At 57.5% G+C, this 17,354-nt stretch overlaps 1 protein-coding gene, 1 long non-coding RNA gene and 1 other non-coding gene across 10 annotated transcripts; 1 reads left to right on the forward strand and 2 right to left on the reverse strand.

Moving 5' to 3' along the window:
- Positions 1-679: 679 nt before the first annotated feature.
- On the reverse strand, positions 680-17,349 carry LOC140638282 (uncharacterized). The gene is made up of 3 exons (XR_012035391.1): positions 17,192-17,349; positions 16,922-16,963; positions 680-1,750 (listed from the first exon to the last, which is right to left on the reverse strand). It is a non-coding gene; the product is annotated as an uncharacterized lncRNA (long non-coding RNA).
- RAB26 (RAB26, member RAS oncogene family) lies at positions 10,754-16,503 on the forward strand. Of its 8 annotated transcripts, none has more exons than XM_072835346.1 (9): positions 10,762-11,043; positions 12,033-12,143; positions 14,220-14,261; positions 14,349-14,415; positions 14,804-14,856; positions 15,127-15,192; positions 15,293-15,349; positions 15,428-15,504; positions 16,095-16,503. In XM_072835346.1, exons 1-9 carry the CDS (start codon positions 10,885-10,887, stop codon positions 16,288-16,290), a joined length of 828 nt encoding a protein of 275 aa, XP_072691447.1. In that variant the 5' UTR covers positions 10,762-10,884; the 3' UTR covers positions 16,291-16,503. The 8 variants fall into 8 exon arrangements, with proteins under 8 accessions (XP_072691452.1, XP_072691446.1, XP_072691444.1 ...); XM_072835350.1 differs by having other exon boundaries at positions 10,763-11,043; positions 15,595-16,238; XM_072835343.1 differs by having other exon boundaries at positions 10,761-11,043; positions 15,293-15,504.
- Positions 17,063-17,146, reverse strand: LOC140639236 (small nucleolar RNA SNORD60). The gene has a single exon (XR_012036028.1). It is a non-coding gene; the product is annotated as a small nucleolar RNA SNORD60 (small nucleolar RNA).
- Positions 17,350-17,354: the final 5 nt, after the last annotated feature.

Raw genomic sequence — 17,354 nt, forward strand, 5'->3', positions numbered from 1 at the left:
TGCCCCCCAGCCCGAGCGGCGCGGGGCGGGGCGGCGCGCGCGGGCGGGGCGACAGTAGGCCCCGCCCTCGCCATGCAGGGCGGTCTCGGGGGCGGGGCGTCCTCAGGCCCCGCCCCTCACTCTGCAGGGCTCCCGCGGGGGCGGGGCGTCCTCGGGCCACGCCCCCTCCCCCGCTCAGGGTGTGGGCGGGACGTCGCGGGGCCGCGGGCTCTGGTCCCGCGGGGGGCGGGGCCTCCGCGCAACTGCACCCCGCTCCCCCCGGTGCCGGCGCCCCGCAGCCCCCGCAGTGGTCCACGTCGCGGCTGGGCAAGCACTAGCGGTGATGACCCCGCGGCCTCCGTGCCGCTCGGGCTCCGCAGTCTTCCGGGCCGCGGTGGCCAGTGCCCGCTGTCACAGGGCGACGCCCCAGGTGCCCCTCCGCCGACCAAGCGCAGCATCCCCGTCGCCGCCCCCCTGCAGCCAGGGCACGCGCGTCCCTCCAAACCTAAAAATGAAGCACTCTAGTGGCTCCCAGGGCGGGAGACGGGGAATGGATAACTGCTAATGGATATGGGGTTTGCTTCTGGGATGGTGAGAACGTTCTGGAATTAGGTAGTGGCAGTGGTTGCACAGCTTGGTAAATATACTAAAAATTTAATAGAATTGGGCTCTTAAAAGGGTGAATGTTATGCTATGTAAATTGTATCTCTTTTTTATTTATTTTTTATTTTTTTAAGATTTATTTATTTATTTATTCAGAGAGAGAGAGGCAGAAACACAGGCAGAGGGAGAAGTAGGCTCCATGCAGGAAACCTGACGTGGGACTTGATCCCAGGTCTCCAGGATCACACCCCGGGCTGCAGGCGGCGCTAAACCGCTGCGCCACCAGGGCTGCCCGTATCTCTCTCTTTTTTTTTTTTTTTTTTTTAAGATTTTATTTATTTATTCATAGAGACAGAGAGAGAGAGAGAGGCAGACACAGGTAGAGGGAGAAGCAGGTTCCATGCAGGGAGCCTGACGTGGGACTCGGTCCTGGGGCTCCAGGAACAGGCCCTGGACCAAAGGCAGGTGCTAAACTGCTGAACCACCCAGGGATCCCCTGCCCTGTAAATTGTATCTCAACTTTTAATGAAAAAGTAATAAAATTGTTCTACTGTTGGGCCACTGGTGGATGGATGCCTAACCTAGGCTGGCCAGTGGTCTCAGGGAGAAGTCCCCAGACTCGCACATGGGCAAGGCTCCTGTCCACTGTCCTGAGACCCAGGGGCAGGCTGCATCCCAAGGCTGCACTACTTCCTTTCTGTGTTCTCTCTGCTTAAACCAGCTGGAAACAACTAAACCCACAAGCGCTTGGCCCATGTCCTGCTACCTCTCACTGGGAGAGTCCAAGCAGGGTCACTGTGGGACATCCTGCAGCTCTGCTATTCACCCAGGCATGAAGGGGCACCCAGATCCCTCACTGTGCTCATCTGTGTGATAGAAATAGCAAGCCAATGTCTTAGGGCTGAGGGAGGATCACATCCAGCGCAGAGCCAGCTCTCAGGAAAGATCCAGGGAAAAACAAGTGGGCGCCCTGTGCAGGCAGATGGCCAGGGATGAACAAGGAACAGGTAGCTTGCCATGTCCTGGCAGTCCAATGACCCAGGAAGAAGCAGAACATCTCCAAGTGACCTGGCGGGTGTAGTCCAGCTCCGGCAGTGTGGTCTTCTCAGGGCTCTACTCCCACAAAGCCCTTTGTCTCCAACTCTGAGTGTCTTGGGCCAATTTCCTCCTGAGTAGGGAGAAGGACTTAGGTTAGACACGAGTGGGGAAGAGGGAGGGACCCTAGAGCCTTCGAGCCCCAAGGGCTTCAGGAAACTTTGTGTACAGTCACAGGAGTGCTTGGGAACCCAGTTTGGAAAAAATTGGTGTGAGGTCTAAGTCCAGGTGGGATTGATGGGATAAGGCAGGGGAAGGGAGGGAGGAGCCCTGGGACTGGGGAGAGAAGGAGGCTCAGAGGGTGCCGTACCTGGGGTTTGGGTGCTGGGGTCGATGGAGAAGCTGTTTGCTGGGTGGAGATGCCCTTGGGGAGGAGGGGTGTGGAGGGGAAGGTGAGGAGGAGGTTCTGCACGCATGCGGCCATAGCCCACTCGGGAACATGCCCAGAGTGCAACTGGAGGCCTGGTGTGAAGCTGGGAGGGGGTGAGCAGACTTGGGGCAGATGTAAAACTCCAGAGGCACGGAACCCCATCCTAAAGGAAAAGAAAGAAGCCTTGGAGTCTGAGTGAGAGCCCCCCAGAAATAGGAGGAAACTGAGGCACAGTGTGTGGATGTCAAGGGAGAGGCTACAGGGGAGAAGCCAGCAGGGCTTGGGCTACAGGAACAGGGCAGGGGCTGGGGATGGTGCAGCCGCACAACCCTCCGTGGTCCTCCCTCACTGCACAGGCCCACGTGTCCCCCCCGCCTTGGGGCCTCTAGAACTCTCTATGACCTCCCACCTCCTAGCCTTTCTCCACGTTGTTCCTTTTGTCTGGAACGCTTTCCCATCCCACCTCCATGATTTCTTATGCTTGCAGGGTCAGCAAGTGCCTCCTCCTCCAGGAAGCTTCCCCAGGCTCCATGCCATGTGCCGATTTGCATCACACATTCAGGTGACACATATTTATGAGCTATCTACTGCGGGCAGAACATGTGCCCCCATGTACGTCAGTGCCCCTACTCCTCGGGGTCGTCCTGTCCCTTGCTCCTGCCGTGTCAACCCGCACAAAGCTCAAGGCGTGGTGTTCCCCCGTGGTCTTTACCGAGGGCACCTGGAGGAGGGGTTAGACAGGAAGCCAGATGCTAGCAGCTTGGTGGCAAGTGGGGGAGTGTAGACGTGGCATGAGGCCCGTTATTTCCAGAAGCTTAGATGTGAGAGGAAAGAGGTGCACAGAGCAGTGGCAAAGGTTTTTCCTTCACATAGAGGAGACTTGAATGGGTCTCCCGGCTGGGGGAGGAGTGCCAGCAGAGAGGGAGAGGAGGGTGAGCCAGAGAGAGCACAGGGAGAGGTCAGTGGCGGCAGCTTCCTGAGAGATGGGAGGAGGAAACGCACATCATGCACTTCTCCATCTTTCCTTCGCTGCCTTATCCCTCTGAGTCTTCACAACTCCAGGAGCTGGCTACTAGTCCTATTCCCTCTACTAAATGAGGCAGCCGGGGCAGCCCGGTTCTCTCTCTCTGCCTGTGTCTCTGCCTCTCTCTGTGTCTCTCATGAATAAATAAATAAAATCTTAAACAACAAAAAAAGTCAGCTCTGATGGCCCAGCGGTTTAGCGCCACCTTCAGCCCAGGGTGTGATCCTCGGATCCCGGATGAGTCCCACATCGGGCTCCCTGCATGGAGCCTGCTTCTCCCCCTGCCTGTGTCTCTGCCTCTCTCTCTCTCTCTCTCTCTCTCTGTCATGAATAAATAAATAAAAATATTTAAAATAAAAAAAAGTCACATGCTCTTCCAACTGAGCGAGCCAGGGGCTCTTCAAATTGTATGCTTTAAATATGTGCGGTGACTGGATATCAACTAGATCTCGATAAAGTTGTTTCTTAAATATCTAAACACTTATCGTGACAAAAAAGCAGATTAATGGTAACCAGGAACAAGAGGTGGGGAAAAAGGAATTACCACAAAGGGGATGAGAGAGTTTTGGGGGTAATAAAAAGGTTTTATATTACAAGTATGGTGGTGGTTAAATGACTATTTGTCAATGCTCACCAATTTGTATAGTTAAAATTTATGAATGTTATTGTACCTAAATTATGCCTCAATGAAGCTCATTTTAGAAATCTGATCATATGGAAATTGAAATATCCTCTTTTAAGTAATGCTTGGGCAAAAAAAATCAAAATTAAAATCAGATTGTATAGAAATGGATAGTAATGAGCATATATCTTACCAAATCTGGGGGATGCAAAGTTATACATGGAGAGAAACTGATAACATTACGTTTCTATTATTAAGCATAAAAAATCAAATTAGTATATAAATTAAGCATTCACATCAACATTCTAGAAAAACAACTATAAAATAAACCAAAACAAAGTAAAAAGAAGGAAATTAGAAATCTAAGGGCATATATTAGTTATTTTATTTTATTTTTTTAAAGATTTTATTTATTTATTTATGAGAGATACACAGAGAGAGAGAGACAGAGAGACAGAGGTAGAGACACAGGCAGAGTCACAGGCAAAGGGAGAAGCAGGCTCCATGCAGGGAGCCTGACGTGGGACTCGATCCCCGGTCTCCAAGATCAGGCCCTGGGCTGAAGGCGGCGCTAAACCACTGAGCCACCAGGGCTGCCCTAGTTATTTTATTTTTAAGTGTATTTCAAAAGTGCATGCATATGTAAAAACTTATCAAATTATACACTTTATTTTTTTAAGTTTTATTCCAGTAATCTCAATACACAACGTAGGGCTTAGACTCACAACCCCGCAATCAAGAGTCCCACAGTCCCCGAACTGAGCCAGCCAGGCACCCCACTAGCATAAATTAGTTATTTTAAAAGAAAGAGTAGGGATCCCTGGGTGGCGCAGCGGTTTGGCGCCTGCCTTTGGCCCAGGGCACGATTCTGGAGACCCGGGATCGAATCCCACATCGGGCTCCCAGTGCATGGAGCCTGCTTCTCCCTCTGCCTATGTCTCTGCCTCTCTCTCTCTCTCTCTGTGACTATCATAAATAAATAAAAATTTAAAAAAAATTAAAAAAAAATAAAAGAAAGAGTAGAATAGATTAATACAATCAAGAGCTATTTTTAGGGACGCCTGGGGGGCTCAGCAGTTGAGTGTCTGCCTTCGGCTCAGGGTATGACCCTGGGGTCCTGAAATCGAGTCCCACATTGGGCTCCCTGTGTGGAGCCTGCTTCTCCCTCTGCCTGTGTCTCTGCCTCTCTCTCTCTCTCTCTTGAATAAATAAAATCTTTTAAAAAAAATAAAATAAAATAAAAAAGAGCCGGCTGGCAAGTGTCACTGAGAGATAAAAATAAAATACAGACCATTAATGTTGAGAACACAGGTTTATTCACAGAAAAAGTTAAAAATGACCAAAAAAATGTGCAATTAAAAAAAATGTGCAATTGTTTGCAAAGTTTTGACATCTAGACAGGGTCGTTATAGGTTAGAACAAGACAAACTGTTAAAACTGACTCAAGCAGAAATAAAAAGCTCAAATAGACCAATCATAAAGGAAGAGATTGAAAATGTATCAGAGCCATGCCAGGAAAAGACACTTGATCCAGATCTGCTTATGGGAGAATCCTATCGAATGTGCAAAGATCAGATAACGGTGATTTTATATTTTAGAGGGCATGGTCACATCTCAGTATGTTTTATGCAAACGTATGCATAGAGCACTGTAATTAGTAAAGCATAATTTGCATGTCTAAACAAACTGGATAAAGATAGCACAGCAAAAAAAAGGAATCCATCGTCCAGTGATTTTTAGGTCTGTCTCAGCCAAGAGCCTTTGTTTCAAACAAAATCCCAAAATACAAAACTTGGATGGTGCTTAGAAAGCTAAACAGCAGATCCCAGAGAGATTCAGATCCTAATCCCCAGAATCTGGGAATGTGACCTTGCCTGGCAAGAGACCGTGCAGTTGTGATTCAACTAAGGGTCTTGAGATGAGGGATTATCCTGGATGATACGGTGGCGGGGGGCGGGGGGGGGGGCGAAATGTGATCACAAGTGTCCCTAGAAGGGGAGATCTGCATGGCAGGAGAGAAGTTCAAGTGACTCTGGAAGGGAAGCTGGAAGGATGTGGCCATGTGCCAAGGGAAGCTGGAAGCCACCAGAAGCTGAAGAGGCAACGATTCTCCCCAGAAGGAACCAGACTTGCTTCAGCCTCAGAAGCCTCATTTTACCCCGAGGCCTCGTGCATGTAGGATATTACATTTGGGCTGTTTGGTGGTGGCACCGTGTTTGTCGTAGTAGATATTTGTTACAGCGGCCACAGGAGACTCGTACGGTCACCACTTCCAAACTGAATAACGGTTACCCCCAAGGGACAGGGTCTGCGGGGAACAGGAACTTTTATCCTTGCTTTTACCTTCTGTTGTTGCCGTGACCACAAAAATCATATATCCCTTTCATAATTAAGGAAAAAAAGGAGAGGCAGCAAGCAGAGCGCTTGGCCCTTGGCAGGGCCAGCCAGGGCTGGGACTCCAGTGGTTGTCAGGGCTACGCGGGCATCCGTTTTATCCCTTTACACCTGTGCCTCCCCTGCGGGGCCCTCAAAGCTGCCGGGAGAGCCTGGAGCCAGAGGGCAGCTGGGCTGCTCTGTGCTCCTCCAGCCAGAGGTCTCGCCTACCTGGGGCCTCAGTGTAGAGTCTAGACTGGGGAGCAGCCCCCCACCCCTCACCCCTGCTGGGCTCTATGGCCGGCACACCTTGCATCCTGAGACCACCAGGAGCACTCAGGCGCGAGTACCTGAGCTGGGGTGGGAAGGAAAGTCTCCCGCTCTCACACCGCAGTCCCTCCCCCACGGGGCAGGGCCGCCCCTCAGCCCTTACCACCTGCCCCCCATGGCCTGGGTGCAGCAAAGGTGTGCGGCTGGGGTGGGTGTGCCCTCGCAGGAGCTGGGTGCTCAATGTGGCCCCGGTACACCCCAGGTGGGAGGGGCGAGCCGCCTCTGACATCGCTGCTTCCTGGGGTGACTCCCTCCTCTCCCTTCTGGGTGGAGGTCCAATGCAGAGCTGCTCCCGCTCGGTGCTGCCGTCTCCATAGCAACGTTCACGTGGATTTCATAGAACACAAGGTGTTGGAGCTGGAAGGGACCTCAGGGATCAGCTCCTCCCGCCCACTCGTTTTGGGGAGAAGGGAGCAGGTCCAGAGATGCCACATTCCCTGGGTCCCACGGGTATCTAGTTGGGGCCTCTGCCTGCTGGCACCATCCCCAGCCAGGGTTTCCCCCACCCCAAGACTGCAGAGGGCTGAATCCCCTGGGACTGACTTTTGGGAGGTGCTCTGGGGTCACAGGACTTGGCAGCCTTGCCGCTCCCCCAGTCTTTACTGACCGACCCTAAAGTCCAGCCTGGCCCTGTCCTGCTCACCTAGAGCCCTCTCCGTGCCTGGTGGAGGCAGGCACAGGCAGGATGGGTGCTGTCCTCGGAAGCCCTGAGCACCCACACGAGTGGAGCACCCACAGGAGTGGGGGCGGGAGGAGCCGGGAAGGCTCCCTGCCTGGGTCTGAGGAGGGGGCTCAAGTAGAGCCTGGAAGCTCAATGAGGGCTCTTGCTCCTGCCTGGGGTCTGTGGGTTAGCGCAATGTGGGGGCAAAACTGGCCGTCATGGAAAATGGGGCTCTGGAGAGACAGCCTCAGGCTGTAGGTCCCAGACGGTTGTCGTGTCTGGGGACTCATGACACGCGTCACTCCAGGACAAAGGGGCCAGACACCCACAAGGGCAAGTCAGAGGGCAGCGGGCAGGGCCGGGGGCCCTGGGAACCAGGGCACCAGAGGGTGCTGGGGTGAGGATCCAGAGTGAGGCTGGAACGGATCTGGGGTTGCTCTATCTCCTCACAGAGACACAGGCGCAGGCCGACCCTATGCCAGAAGGGTTGGGGGCTGCAGGTACCCCGCCCCCCCCCCAGCACTCTAGCTCAGCCCAGCCATCTGGGCATCCGGGGTCTAGCCAAGGCCACCCTCCTGACCTTTCCCACCAAGCTGGCCCTTTCCCTCCCCTCAGCCGGCAGCCTGTCCTCATTGTCTATTGCTGTGTAAACAAAAAAAAATCCCCCCAATGCTCCCGAATCTGCAGTTCGGGCTGGGCTCGGCGGGGACAGTATGGAATCCCCCCGGAACCAGAGTGCCCAGGCCAGCGTGACTTCCTGACTCCATAGGCGGCTCGCGGGCTCCTCTCCACCTGAGATTCTTCATGAGGCTTCTTGGGCTTTTCCTCAGTGTGGCAGCAGGGCTCCCAGAATGCGTGTTCAGGAGACAAGAAGGAATTGCCAGTCTCTGAGGTCCAGGTCCAGAAATGGACACGGGGTCACTTCTGCTGTATGTGTTGGTCAGAACAGTCACAGAGCCAAAGGCAGGGGACAGAGGCCTCCTGCTTGATTGGGAGGGGCAGCAAAGAACTTGCCGTCCTTCGTGTGCCTGGGCACTCCACTGTCTCTGCCCCATGGGCTCTGACTTTCTTGCCTCACCTCCAGGCCTGCAGAGTCTGTATTTCTTGGAGGTCTCCTCTGTCCCCATCCCCCCCACCTCGGTGACTGTCACCCCCTCCTACTCATCTCCTGTCTATAGCCTGCACCACGCATCCACTGCTCTGCACCCTCTGTACTCCTGTAACAGGGCCCTCTGTTGCTTTGCTCAGGAACCATGTATGGCTCCCTACTTCTCGCCGAATAATTTCCAAGCGCCTAAGCTATACGTTCAAATTCACTTTATACTTTAGCCCTCTCCTGTGTTACCGGCTGGATTTCCTCCACACAACTGGACCACAGTTTGGCCTCTTCCGCTCAAAATGCCCACTTACTGTCACTGGGAGCTTGCAAGTTTCTCTTCCTCTTCTTCTGTTGGACTCCTGTTCAACCTTCAAAGCCCAGAACAAATGCCCCTCCTCCCCAAAGACCTGCTCTCAGTACCTGATTATACAGGCCTTGCCTCACTGCACATTGCAGCACATTCGGCCTCATCCTTGTGTGAGCAATGACGTGTCCTCCTGAAGTGGGGCCCATTTCTAACTCATATTTCTTTCACCAATTTAGTAAGTTTATTGAGGCCTGGAGCCAGCTGCCAGGGATATGGCAGTGACCAATACAAGCTGCTTCCTGTACCCAGAGAACTTACACTCCTGAGACTGAGACAGATGGCAAACAGAGAAAGCAAGGGACATAATGATCAAAGATTAGGAGGAGTGCTGGAAGGCAAGAGAGGCAAAAGGAATGCCATGATCCAGGGACCTAGAACTCTCTCTCTCTCTTTTTAAATTTTTTTTGAACTCTCTTTTTTTGATAGAAATCAGAGACCTAGGTTTTTTCATGTATTCTCCTAGTTTCAAAGGTTTTGAGTTTGAGTATTTCTCCTCTGCTGCTCAGCTTCCCTCCTCTCCTGGCTCTCCATGGTCTCTGAAATGCCTGTCTCCTCCTCTCTTCCTGGTCACCCCATTAGCACTAGCCCTCACCCTTGACGGAGGCTGCCTTCCTATAGCCCCCACCCCTAGAGCACTCAAACTCCTTCTGGTTTCCCTTGGGCAGGGGGAAGTAGGGAGCCCAATGCCTAGGACGTGGGGTCAGGGGGTACTGGCTGAGACCCTGGGCCAACCACCCTGAAATTGGCCTTTTGGAGCATAGGACACCTGGAGTTCCCGGGGCCCCGGCAGTGGGAGCTCAACACCCCCACCCCCAGGCCCTCTACCCACACAAGTGGGCATTGGCCAGGAAGGCGGTGGGGGTCAGAGGAGACAAGAAAGGAGGCCAGGGGGTCCTCAGAAGGCTTCCTCAGGTTTGTCTCCCAGCTCCTGAGGACTCCCGGGCCGGCCCTGCCAGGGAAGTTCATGTTCTCTGGAGCGAGTTCCCAGGTACAAATCCCGGCTCTGTCACTTTCTAGCCTGGTGACCTTGGACAGCTCCCATCCCCTCTCTGGGCATCAGTTTCCCCACCTGATCCTGGGATCACAGCACCACCCACCTCACACGGTGCTTTTGAGGAAGACTTGTGCCTGACACACAGTGATACGCAAGAAAGGCCAACTTCCCACGGCCCATCCCAAACAGGGCCCCGCCAGACCCTGAGCCCTAGAAGCCCCAGCTTCCATCCATTTCCATTATCGTTATTTCGGCTCTGGGAATGCTAGGGAGAGGGCTCAGGCCTCTGAGAGGGCTCATGTGACAGGTGTCATATCTTGGGGGCACAGCCAGCCCATCCCTCCGGCTGCCAGAGGAGCGTGCAGCAGAGGCTGATCCCAGCGCTGCCCAGAAGCGCCTACACCTGCTGCCCCGGGGCGTCTAGGCTCACCACTCCCGGTGTTCCAGGACCTCTCAGCCTTATTCTCCAGACCCAGAGGCCCGTGGGTGGAGACAGACAGTCCAGGGGAGGTGTCAGGCTATGGAGACTGGTCAGCCAGGGACCAGCATGGGGTTCGGACAGTCAGCACCTGGCCTCCTCGGGGCCAGAACGGGCACCAGAAGGTCAAGGGGCTAGCCACATCCTGGGGCGGGGCCTATCGCCTCCTCCTCCTCCTCCCAGACCCCCAAGGGCACAGCTCCACGGGAGCGGCCCCTCAGAGGGCGCGATGTGGCTGTAACTTGGATTTCCCTTCACCCGAGGATCCTGGGGCTTCAGCTCGGTGGGCAGCTTGGGGGAAGAGCGGCCTGCGGCTCTCGGGTGCTGGCTTGTCCCAACTCTGGTAACCAGCTGTCAGCTGAGCCGAGCGCCGGGAGCACCCAGTTTGCTTCCTGCCCTACAGGGAGGAGTGGGGGCACAGCAGGCCAGGTAGCGTCTCTGGCTGAGAAGGGACAGAACCCCCAGGTGTCCGCCCCCACGCAGTCCCACTGCCTCAGCGCCGCCGTCCCAGGCCCAGGGGCCATCCCGGGATGGCCCCTGGGCCTGGGACAGTGCAGGGAGGGGGCCGCTGAGCCAAGGGCAGAGGCTCCCCACCCCGCGCACCTGGGGCAGTGCCCCGGCCCCGTGACCCCGCCCCCGGGCAGCCTGCTCATTTACATGCGCCCGCCCCCGCGCGCCCATTGGCGGAGGCGGCGGGAGGCCGGGCCTGAGTGGCTGCGGCGCGGGCGCGGGGGCGGGGCTGCGGGCGCGGGGAGCCGGGCGCCCGCGATGCCGCCGCGGTCGCTGCCGAGGGACGGGCTCGGGTCCGGGTTGCGCTCGGCGGGCGCGGGGAGCAGGGCGGCCCGGGACGCGGCGGCTGCAGCGGGAGCTCCCTGAGCGCCCGCCCGCTATGTCCAGGAAGAAGACCCCCAGGAGCAAGGGGGCCAGCGCGCCCGCTGCCTCCGCGCCGCTCGCCGCCAACGGGTCCCGGCCGGCGCGCCCCATCGGGCCCCCGCCGCCCGCCCGGCCCTCGCTGGGCGGCGGCGACTTCTACGACGTCGCTTTCAAGGTGAGCCGGCCCCCACCCATGCGAGCGCAGCAGGTGGCGCTGGGCCCGAGCGGGGCGCGGAGGGGTCGGCAGGGGACGGAGGGCCCTGCGGGTCCTGGGCCAGGAGCCCGCACAGCGCATCGCGTACAGCACAGCTGTCAGACCCGGATTTCAGGGAGCCCACGGCTGGCAAGGCCTGCCCCCTGACGCCCCAGCTGGCGGCCGGACAGGGGGTCCCGGACCTGGCCGGGGCTCCCTCCCCGCTCCCTATGCCGCCGCACCCACCCGGGCCCCGGCTCACCGTATCCCATATGCTGCCTTCCCTCACCCCAGGGGCTGTAGGTCTCCTCTTTTTGGGGGAAGGAGGAGACTAGGAAGAGGTCTGCCAGTCTGGTGGGCAACACTGGGGCCTCCTTCGGGCCTAGGCAGACGCCTTTGGATTGTGGAGGGGTTGTGGGGACTGTCTTTGGGTTTTGGGGCCTTTGACAACAGGCTGGGGGAGGTGTGGAGGAGGGGGGCCCTGATTGCCGCTCCTTGTCCCCAGACCGACCTGGGCACCTGCGCACGCCAAGATCTGACCTCACGTGGCAAATTCCTCCAGTCTTACTGGGGTTAGAAGAAGCCCCCTGGCACAGTGACCCCCACAGGCCTCTCAGAAGGTCCCCAGCCCCCAGCCTCTGCTCCCCGCCAAGCCCCAAACGCTCCCCTTCCAGATCAAGCACGGTGTCCAGGGCCTGGGGGTGAGGTTAGGTAGGGCCCTGGAGGGAGGCAGCTGCTCCCGTTCCCCACTGATAGAGAGGTACAGAACCTTGTGGAGGTAGACCTGGAGGCCCAGGCCGTCAGGGATCCTGGCTGCCCCAGCGCTCCCACGTCCTTCCTGTGGACCCGCAGGCCTGGGACACTTCTCCACTCCTGCCCAGGCCAGCTCAGGAAAGAGCAGACAGCCTGCTGGGCGGGCCAGCACCTTGGGCCCCTCGGTCCCTAACACCTGACCCTCCCGCTCGCTCCAGGTCATGCTGGTGGGGGACTCAGGCGTGGGGAAGACGTGTCTGCTCGTGCGCTTCAAGGATGGGGCTTTCCTAGCAGGGACCTTCATCTCCACCGTGGGCATCGACTTCCGGGTGAGAGCAGAGGCTGATGTCCTCAGCGCTGAGCTGACCCAGCTGTGCCCTGGGCCCCTGCCACCAGCTCATGGAGTTCTGACAACACCCCTGGGACACCCACAGGCTCATGGCGGGGGCAGCTCCTGCCTGCACCACCTGGCTCTTGGGCTCAGGGTGGTTGAGGTGGAATGCCTGGAGGGAGGTCCCTGCCCTTGGGCGAGGAGGCTCACAGGAAGTGCTGCCACCTGGCTGTTTCCCCTGCCAGAGCCCCCTCCCATACTGCCCCCAACAGGAGGGCTGTGTCCCTGGGTTTCAGGGCTCCCCACACTCCGACACCCTAACAGCCTGTGGGGTCGGCAAGGAATGATGAGGGCAATAGCCTTAGGCCTGTGGGGCTCCAGCATGAGCCCCCACCTCTACCCACCAAGTCTGAATTCTGAGTGCCTTGCCAAGGTGCTGGTATGTTCTAGACAAATCCCAAATTTGCATTTTTCTCACCCTTTAATTAGACCCAGTTGGCGGGAGGCTGGGAGGGAGGCCCATCCTAGGAACGGAAAAGGGGCTCCCACCCGTCTGGGGGCCATTTACCCTGCTTGGGGGCCCAGGTCCTCTCAAGTCTTTTGAGATTTAGTAAGGGGTCAGGTGTCCGAGAGGCACAGTGTGGGGTGTGGACAGGTGACCCTTTGCCTGTGCTGGCCCCACCTCCCCCCTCTAACCTCCCTCTTGGCTCTGAGGGAGGTGAGGCCGCTCAGTTCACACCCCTGCTCAAAGGTGCCAGTGAAGGCTGGTGTCCTCCCCAGCCTCCTCAGCCTGGCAGATGGCTGTGCCACTGGTTCCTGGGAGACCTAGAAGCACCCTGACAGCAGGAGATTGGGGAAGAGGGAGGTGGTGCCGTTCCAGCTGCCAGGAGCCTCCGCTGGGGGTTAGCAGGCCCCCACCCCCACCACAGCAGATGGGAACCGTGGGGTTGGGCCACTCCCTGCCACTAGCCCTGAGCTGGGAGGGCCTAGTGAGGGACCATGACCAGCCAGCAAACAAGGAGCACTCACTGCATACCAGTTTCGGGCTCTGTGGTTACTGCGCTGGGCCCTGTCCTCAGGGTGCTGCTCTCCCCCGGGGAAGAGAGGCCTTTATTTTAAGGTTTGTATTCATTTGTGAGACAGTGAAGCGGAGACACAGGCAGAGGGAAAAGCAGGTTCTCCACAGGGAGCCCCACGCGGGACTTGATTCCAGGATGGGGGTTCACGCCTGGAGCTGAAGACAGATGCTCAACTGCTGAGCTGCTCAGGCATCCCAAGAGGCTTTTAAATTAGAACAGCTCTCATCCTAGGCCAGATATAGTTCTCAATGTTCTGCGCATACTTGCTCATAAAGCCATTGAAACCCCCATTTGTGGATGGGGAAACTGAGCCCCACGTTAGTAATGGGCCTGGAGTTACACCACAGTAACTTTAGATGAAGTTGCTCTGGGTGACTGAGCAAAAGGAGCAGCATATGTAGAGCTGTGAGGAGCTGATGGCCCATCAAGGGGGCTGTGGTCTGCCAGGGTATAGGGAGTGGATGTGGTTGGCAAAAGGTGGGTGGCTGGGCCAGACCAACAGGACTCGGTGACTGAGATGGGTGGTGGCAAAGGGCCTATAAAGGCGGTAGAGCTGGTGGGGCCGTGTGCCAGGCTTCAGAGGTGGGCAGAGAAAGCACACCTGGCCCAGATAGCTGGCCATGAAGGGCAACCACCTCCAAGTCCATTAGGATGGCAGTCAGAGTGGGAGGGGCCCAGGCATCCTCCAGGCCCTGGGCACCAGAAGGGGCTCACCAGGGGGAAGTGTAGGAGCTGCAGGGGTGGAGTGAGGGTGGGGAGAGCTGGATCTCAAGACTTGGGTTCAAGGGAAAGGCTTATTTGTAAGTACAGGGAGGCAAAGGAGTCCAATGGGAGAACCCAGCCAGCTGAGGGGCAGACAGGATTAGAGTGGGCCCCTCAATCTCAGGCTCCGTCCCAGCCTGCTGGTCTCCCCCACCGCGGGGGCCCTGTCCCCAGCTGCTGCCTGGGGCAGTGCTGGCGGCTTGGCTCAGTGGAGCTGGCTGGTTGTCTTTCAGAACAAAGTTTTGGATGTGGATGGCGTGAAGGTGAAGCTGCAGGTGAGAGATGGGGGTGGGGGTGAGGGTAGGTAGGAACACCAAGGAGACACTGGCAGCCCAGACTCCTGGATGTGCCTGTCGCTGCAGATCTGGGACACAGCTGGCCAGGAGCGGTTCCGCAGCGTCACCCACGCCTACTACCGCGACGCCCATGGTGAGCCTGTGGGCGTGGGATGCCAGCCCTGGGGGAATCAGAGGCTATGCTCTGTGGGCACCCTGCTCCCCTGGCTTCTGCTCAGAGGAAGGTGCCCTTGGGATGCCCGGGTGGCTCAGCGTTTGGATGCCTGCCTTTGGCTCAGGTTGGGATCCTGGAATCTGGGACCGGGTCCTGCACTGGGCTCCCTATGAGGAGCCTGCTTTTCCTTCTGCCTGGGTCTCTCATGAATACATAAATCTTATAAAAAAAAGAATAAAAAAAAAAAAAGAAAGGTACCCTGGGATTGAGCATGGCAGGAAGTGTGGAGGCTGTGATGCACGAGGGTTTGGGTGACAGGAAGCCGCTGTGTGCCCTGGAGATGTCCTCACTGGTTCTCTGCCCCCAGCACTGCTGCTGCTCTATGATGTCACCAACAAGGCCTCCTTTGACAATATCCAGGTCAGTGGTTTCCTTCCTGGGGGCGGGCAGAGGCTGAGGATCCTGGGGACAGTGGGGAAAGCTGGCCCCCCTGGTGGCTCAGGGTCCCTATGTAGGCTGAATGGGGTCTGGGGACCTTCCAGCTCCATCAGTCCAGCACCTTGGGTAGTAAGGTCTTTGTCAGTGGTGCCTGGCCTGTTAGTCTGAGCCTAACAGGCACTCTGCAGCACAGCCTGGAGGGACAAGGGACAAGTGCCAGCCTCTGGGCTGGTCTTAGCTTTTCCCCCACAGGCCTGGCTGACCGAGATCCAAGAGTATGCCCAGCATAATGTGGTGCTCATGCTGCTGGGCAACAAGGTGAGCACCCCAGCCTGTCGTCTCCACCCTGGCTCTACAGGGCAGGTGTGGGGAGAAGAGGGAAGCCCTGGGTCAGCTCTCACCAAAACCCCTGTGCCAGGTGGACTCTGCCCAGGAGCGTGTCGTGAAGAGGAAGGATGGGGAGAAGCTAGCCAAGGTGAGCCAGGGTAGGTGGGTGGCCGGGGGTGTCTGTCCCTGGGGCTGTCCCCACCAGGCTGGCAGCGGCTGTTTGCAGGAGTACGGGCTGCCCTTCATGGAGACCAGCGCCAAGACAGGCCTCAACGTGGACTTGGCCTTCACAGCCATAGCAAAGTAAGTCCTGGCACTCAGCAGGAGCCCTCAGACCCGGACCCCTTGTTGGGGTAGAGGCTTCTCTGTTCCACGGTCACCCCCACCCCACAGGGAGTTGAAGCAGCGCTCCATGAAGGCCCCCAGTGAACCCCACTTCCGGCTGCACGACTACGTCAAGAGGGAGGGTCAAGGCACCTCCTGCTGCAGACCCTAAGCCTGGCTGGGCAATGCCACTGCACATCCTCTGGGAGGCCCCTGCAAGGCCGAATGGAGGGTCTACAGGGTCCCCCTGGTTTAGTCACCCCAGGGTGTCTGTTTCTTGGCTCCCAGACAGACCGAGCCTTGCCTTTCTCAGAGCCTCAGTCCCAGCGGGCTTCTAGGAGCCACTAGGTCTGCAGCCCCGCTAACTTGCTGCTGCCCGAGGGCCTGGCCAAGGTTGGGCAGAAGAGCCGTGGTCTTCTGTACGGGGAGGGGGGGGGGGCTCGCCATGCACAGACGGTGAGGGGTGCCAGTCCCAAGCCGCGGCGCCCTGCTGCCCCCTCCTAAACACGCCCAGCTCCGAAGCCAGACCCCAGTGCCAGCACGTGTACAGTGAGTGCCTAACCCCTTAGAAAGCCAGGTCTTCAGCTGCGCACGTGCCCAGGCAGGGTAAGGCAGGACTGCTGTCCACGCCTGGGGCAGAAGGCTTCGCCGCAAATCATCGCATCGTGCATTTGTGCCGCAAGGACCAGAGCCATCTGCTCCCAGCTCACCTGCCAGGAGACTCTGGTTCAGACATCAACGGGTCTTCCTTCCACACGACCTTGAAGAACGCCACGGTTGTGGCTTTGTGATACAGAACAGCATGTGGGAAATCACAGAAAAGTCAGAGAGAACTGCCAGCCCCGGGGAGGCCTGTGCTCAGTCAGGGCAAGCCAGGGGGCTGGTAGCACGCTCCACCTTGTACGGAAATCTTCAAGTCAGTCTTTAGAATAAGAGCCTTTGTTTTCAGTTCTAGTGAATAAAGTTGTGTTTTCTGGACTGCTTGTCTTTTCTGTTGAAAGAAACCTGTCCTAGGCCCCTCAGCAAAGTATGGGTGGCCTTTAACACTCAGGAGTCCGCCCCAGCCCCCATCACTAGGCTGCTTGGAACCCCAAAGCGGTCTAGAGAGCACCGGGGAAGAAACAGGACTCCAGCACCGGCTAGTGAGTTATTAAACAGTTCCTGAACTACCCAAGCCACAGGCGAAACAAAACGAACAACAAAAACCCGTTGTTTTTGGCCTTCGAGACAAGCCTGGATTAGTCCCTGTACACACATCCCTCTCTGCCCTGTCTCATGCCTGCCCAGGGGCGAGCAGGTGCCCCACCCGGTCCCCTGGGGTCAAACGCGCAGGAGAATAAAGACACCTGCGCGCCCATCGACTCACCACCTTTATTGCCGCACTTCAGATACAGACCTGGACTCTGGATCAGGGCCTCCAGTCGGGTCACCCGCCGCCCTGGAAGGAGAGAGACAGCGTCCAAATGGAGACAGAGCCCATTCCCGGCTTTCGGACAAGGCGCCCCCGGCCCCCTCCCGTCACCCGGGGCACGCCCCGAAGCCTCAGTTTTGCAAAATAATCAGACTGCACGTGCAGTTTTCATACGAGGTGTCAGAAGTAAAAAGCGACTCATCACAGGCTCCAAGGGGCATAGGGGACAGCAGGCCCGGCCCGGCCCGGCCTCACCTGCAGGGAGAAGTAGGTCTGGGGGGGTTCGCACCTTCCGCCGGGGCGGGAGAGGCCAGGCACCGCCGGAGGCTGGGGGCCCAGCGAGGACACGACCTCAACCCACGGCGCCCACGGGAAAGAATGGGAGGGCGCGAGGCTCAAGCCTTTATAGAAACAGCCC

The sequence above is a fragment of the Canis lupus genome, chromosome 8 (assembly GCF_048164855.1).
Source record: "Canis lupus baileyi chromosome 8, mCanLup2.hap1, whole genome shotgun sequence".
Lineage (NCBI taxonomy): Eukaryota > Metazoa > Chordata > Mammalia > Carnivora > Canidae > Canis > Canis lupus.

Excerpts from the sequence above, each read along its gene's own strand:
- RAB26 (XM_072835343.1), top strand. The coding sequence starts at position 10,885 with ATGTCCAGGAAGAAGACCCCCAGGAGCAAGGGGGCCAGCGCGCCCGCT. Across the intron at positions 14,416-14,803 it reads CTACTACCGCGACGCCCATG|CACTGCTGCTGCTCTATGAT; the intron begins GTGAGCCTGTGG and ends CTCTGCCCCCAG. Across the intron at positions 15,193-15,292 it reads TCATGCTGCTGGGCAACAAG|GTGGACTCTGCCCAGGAGCG; the intron begins GTGAGCACCCCA and ends CCCCTGTGCCAG.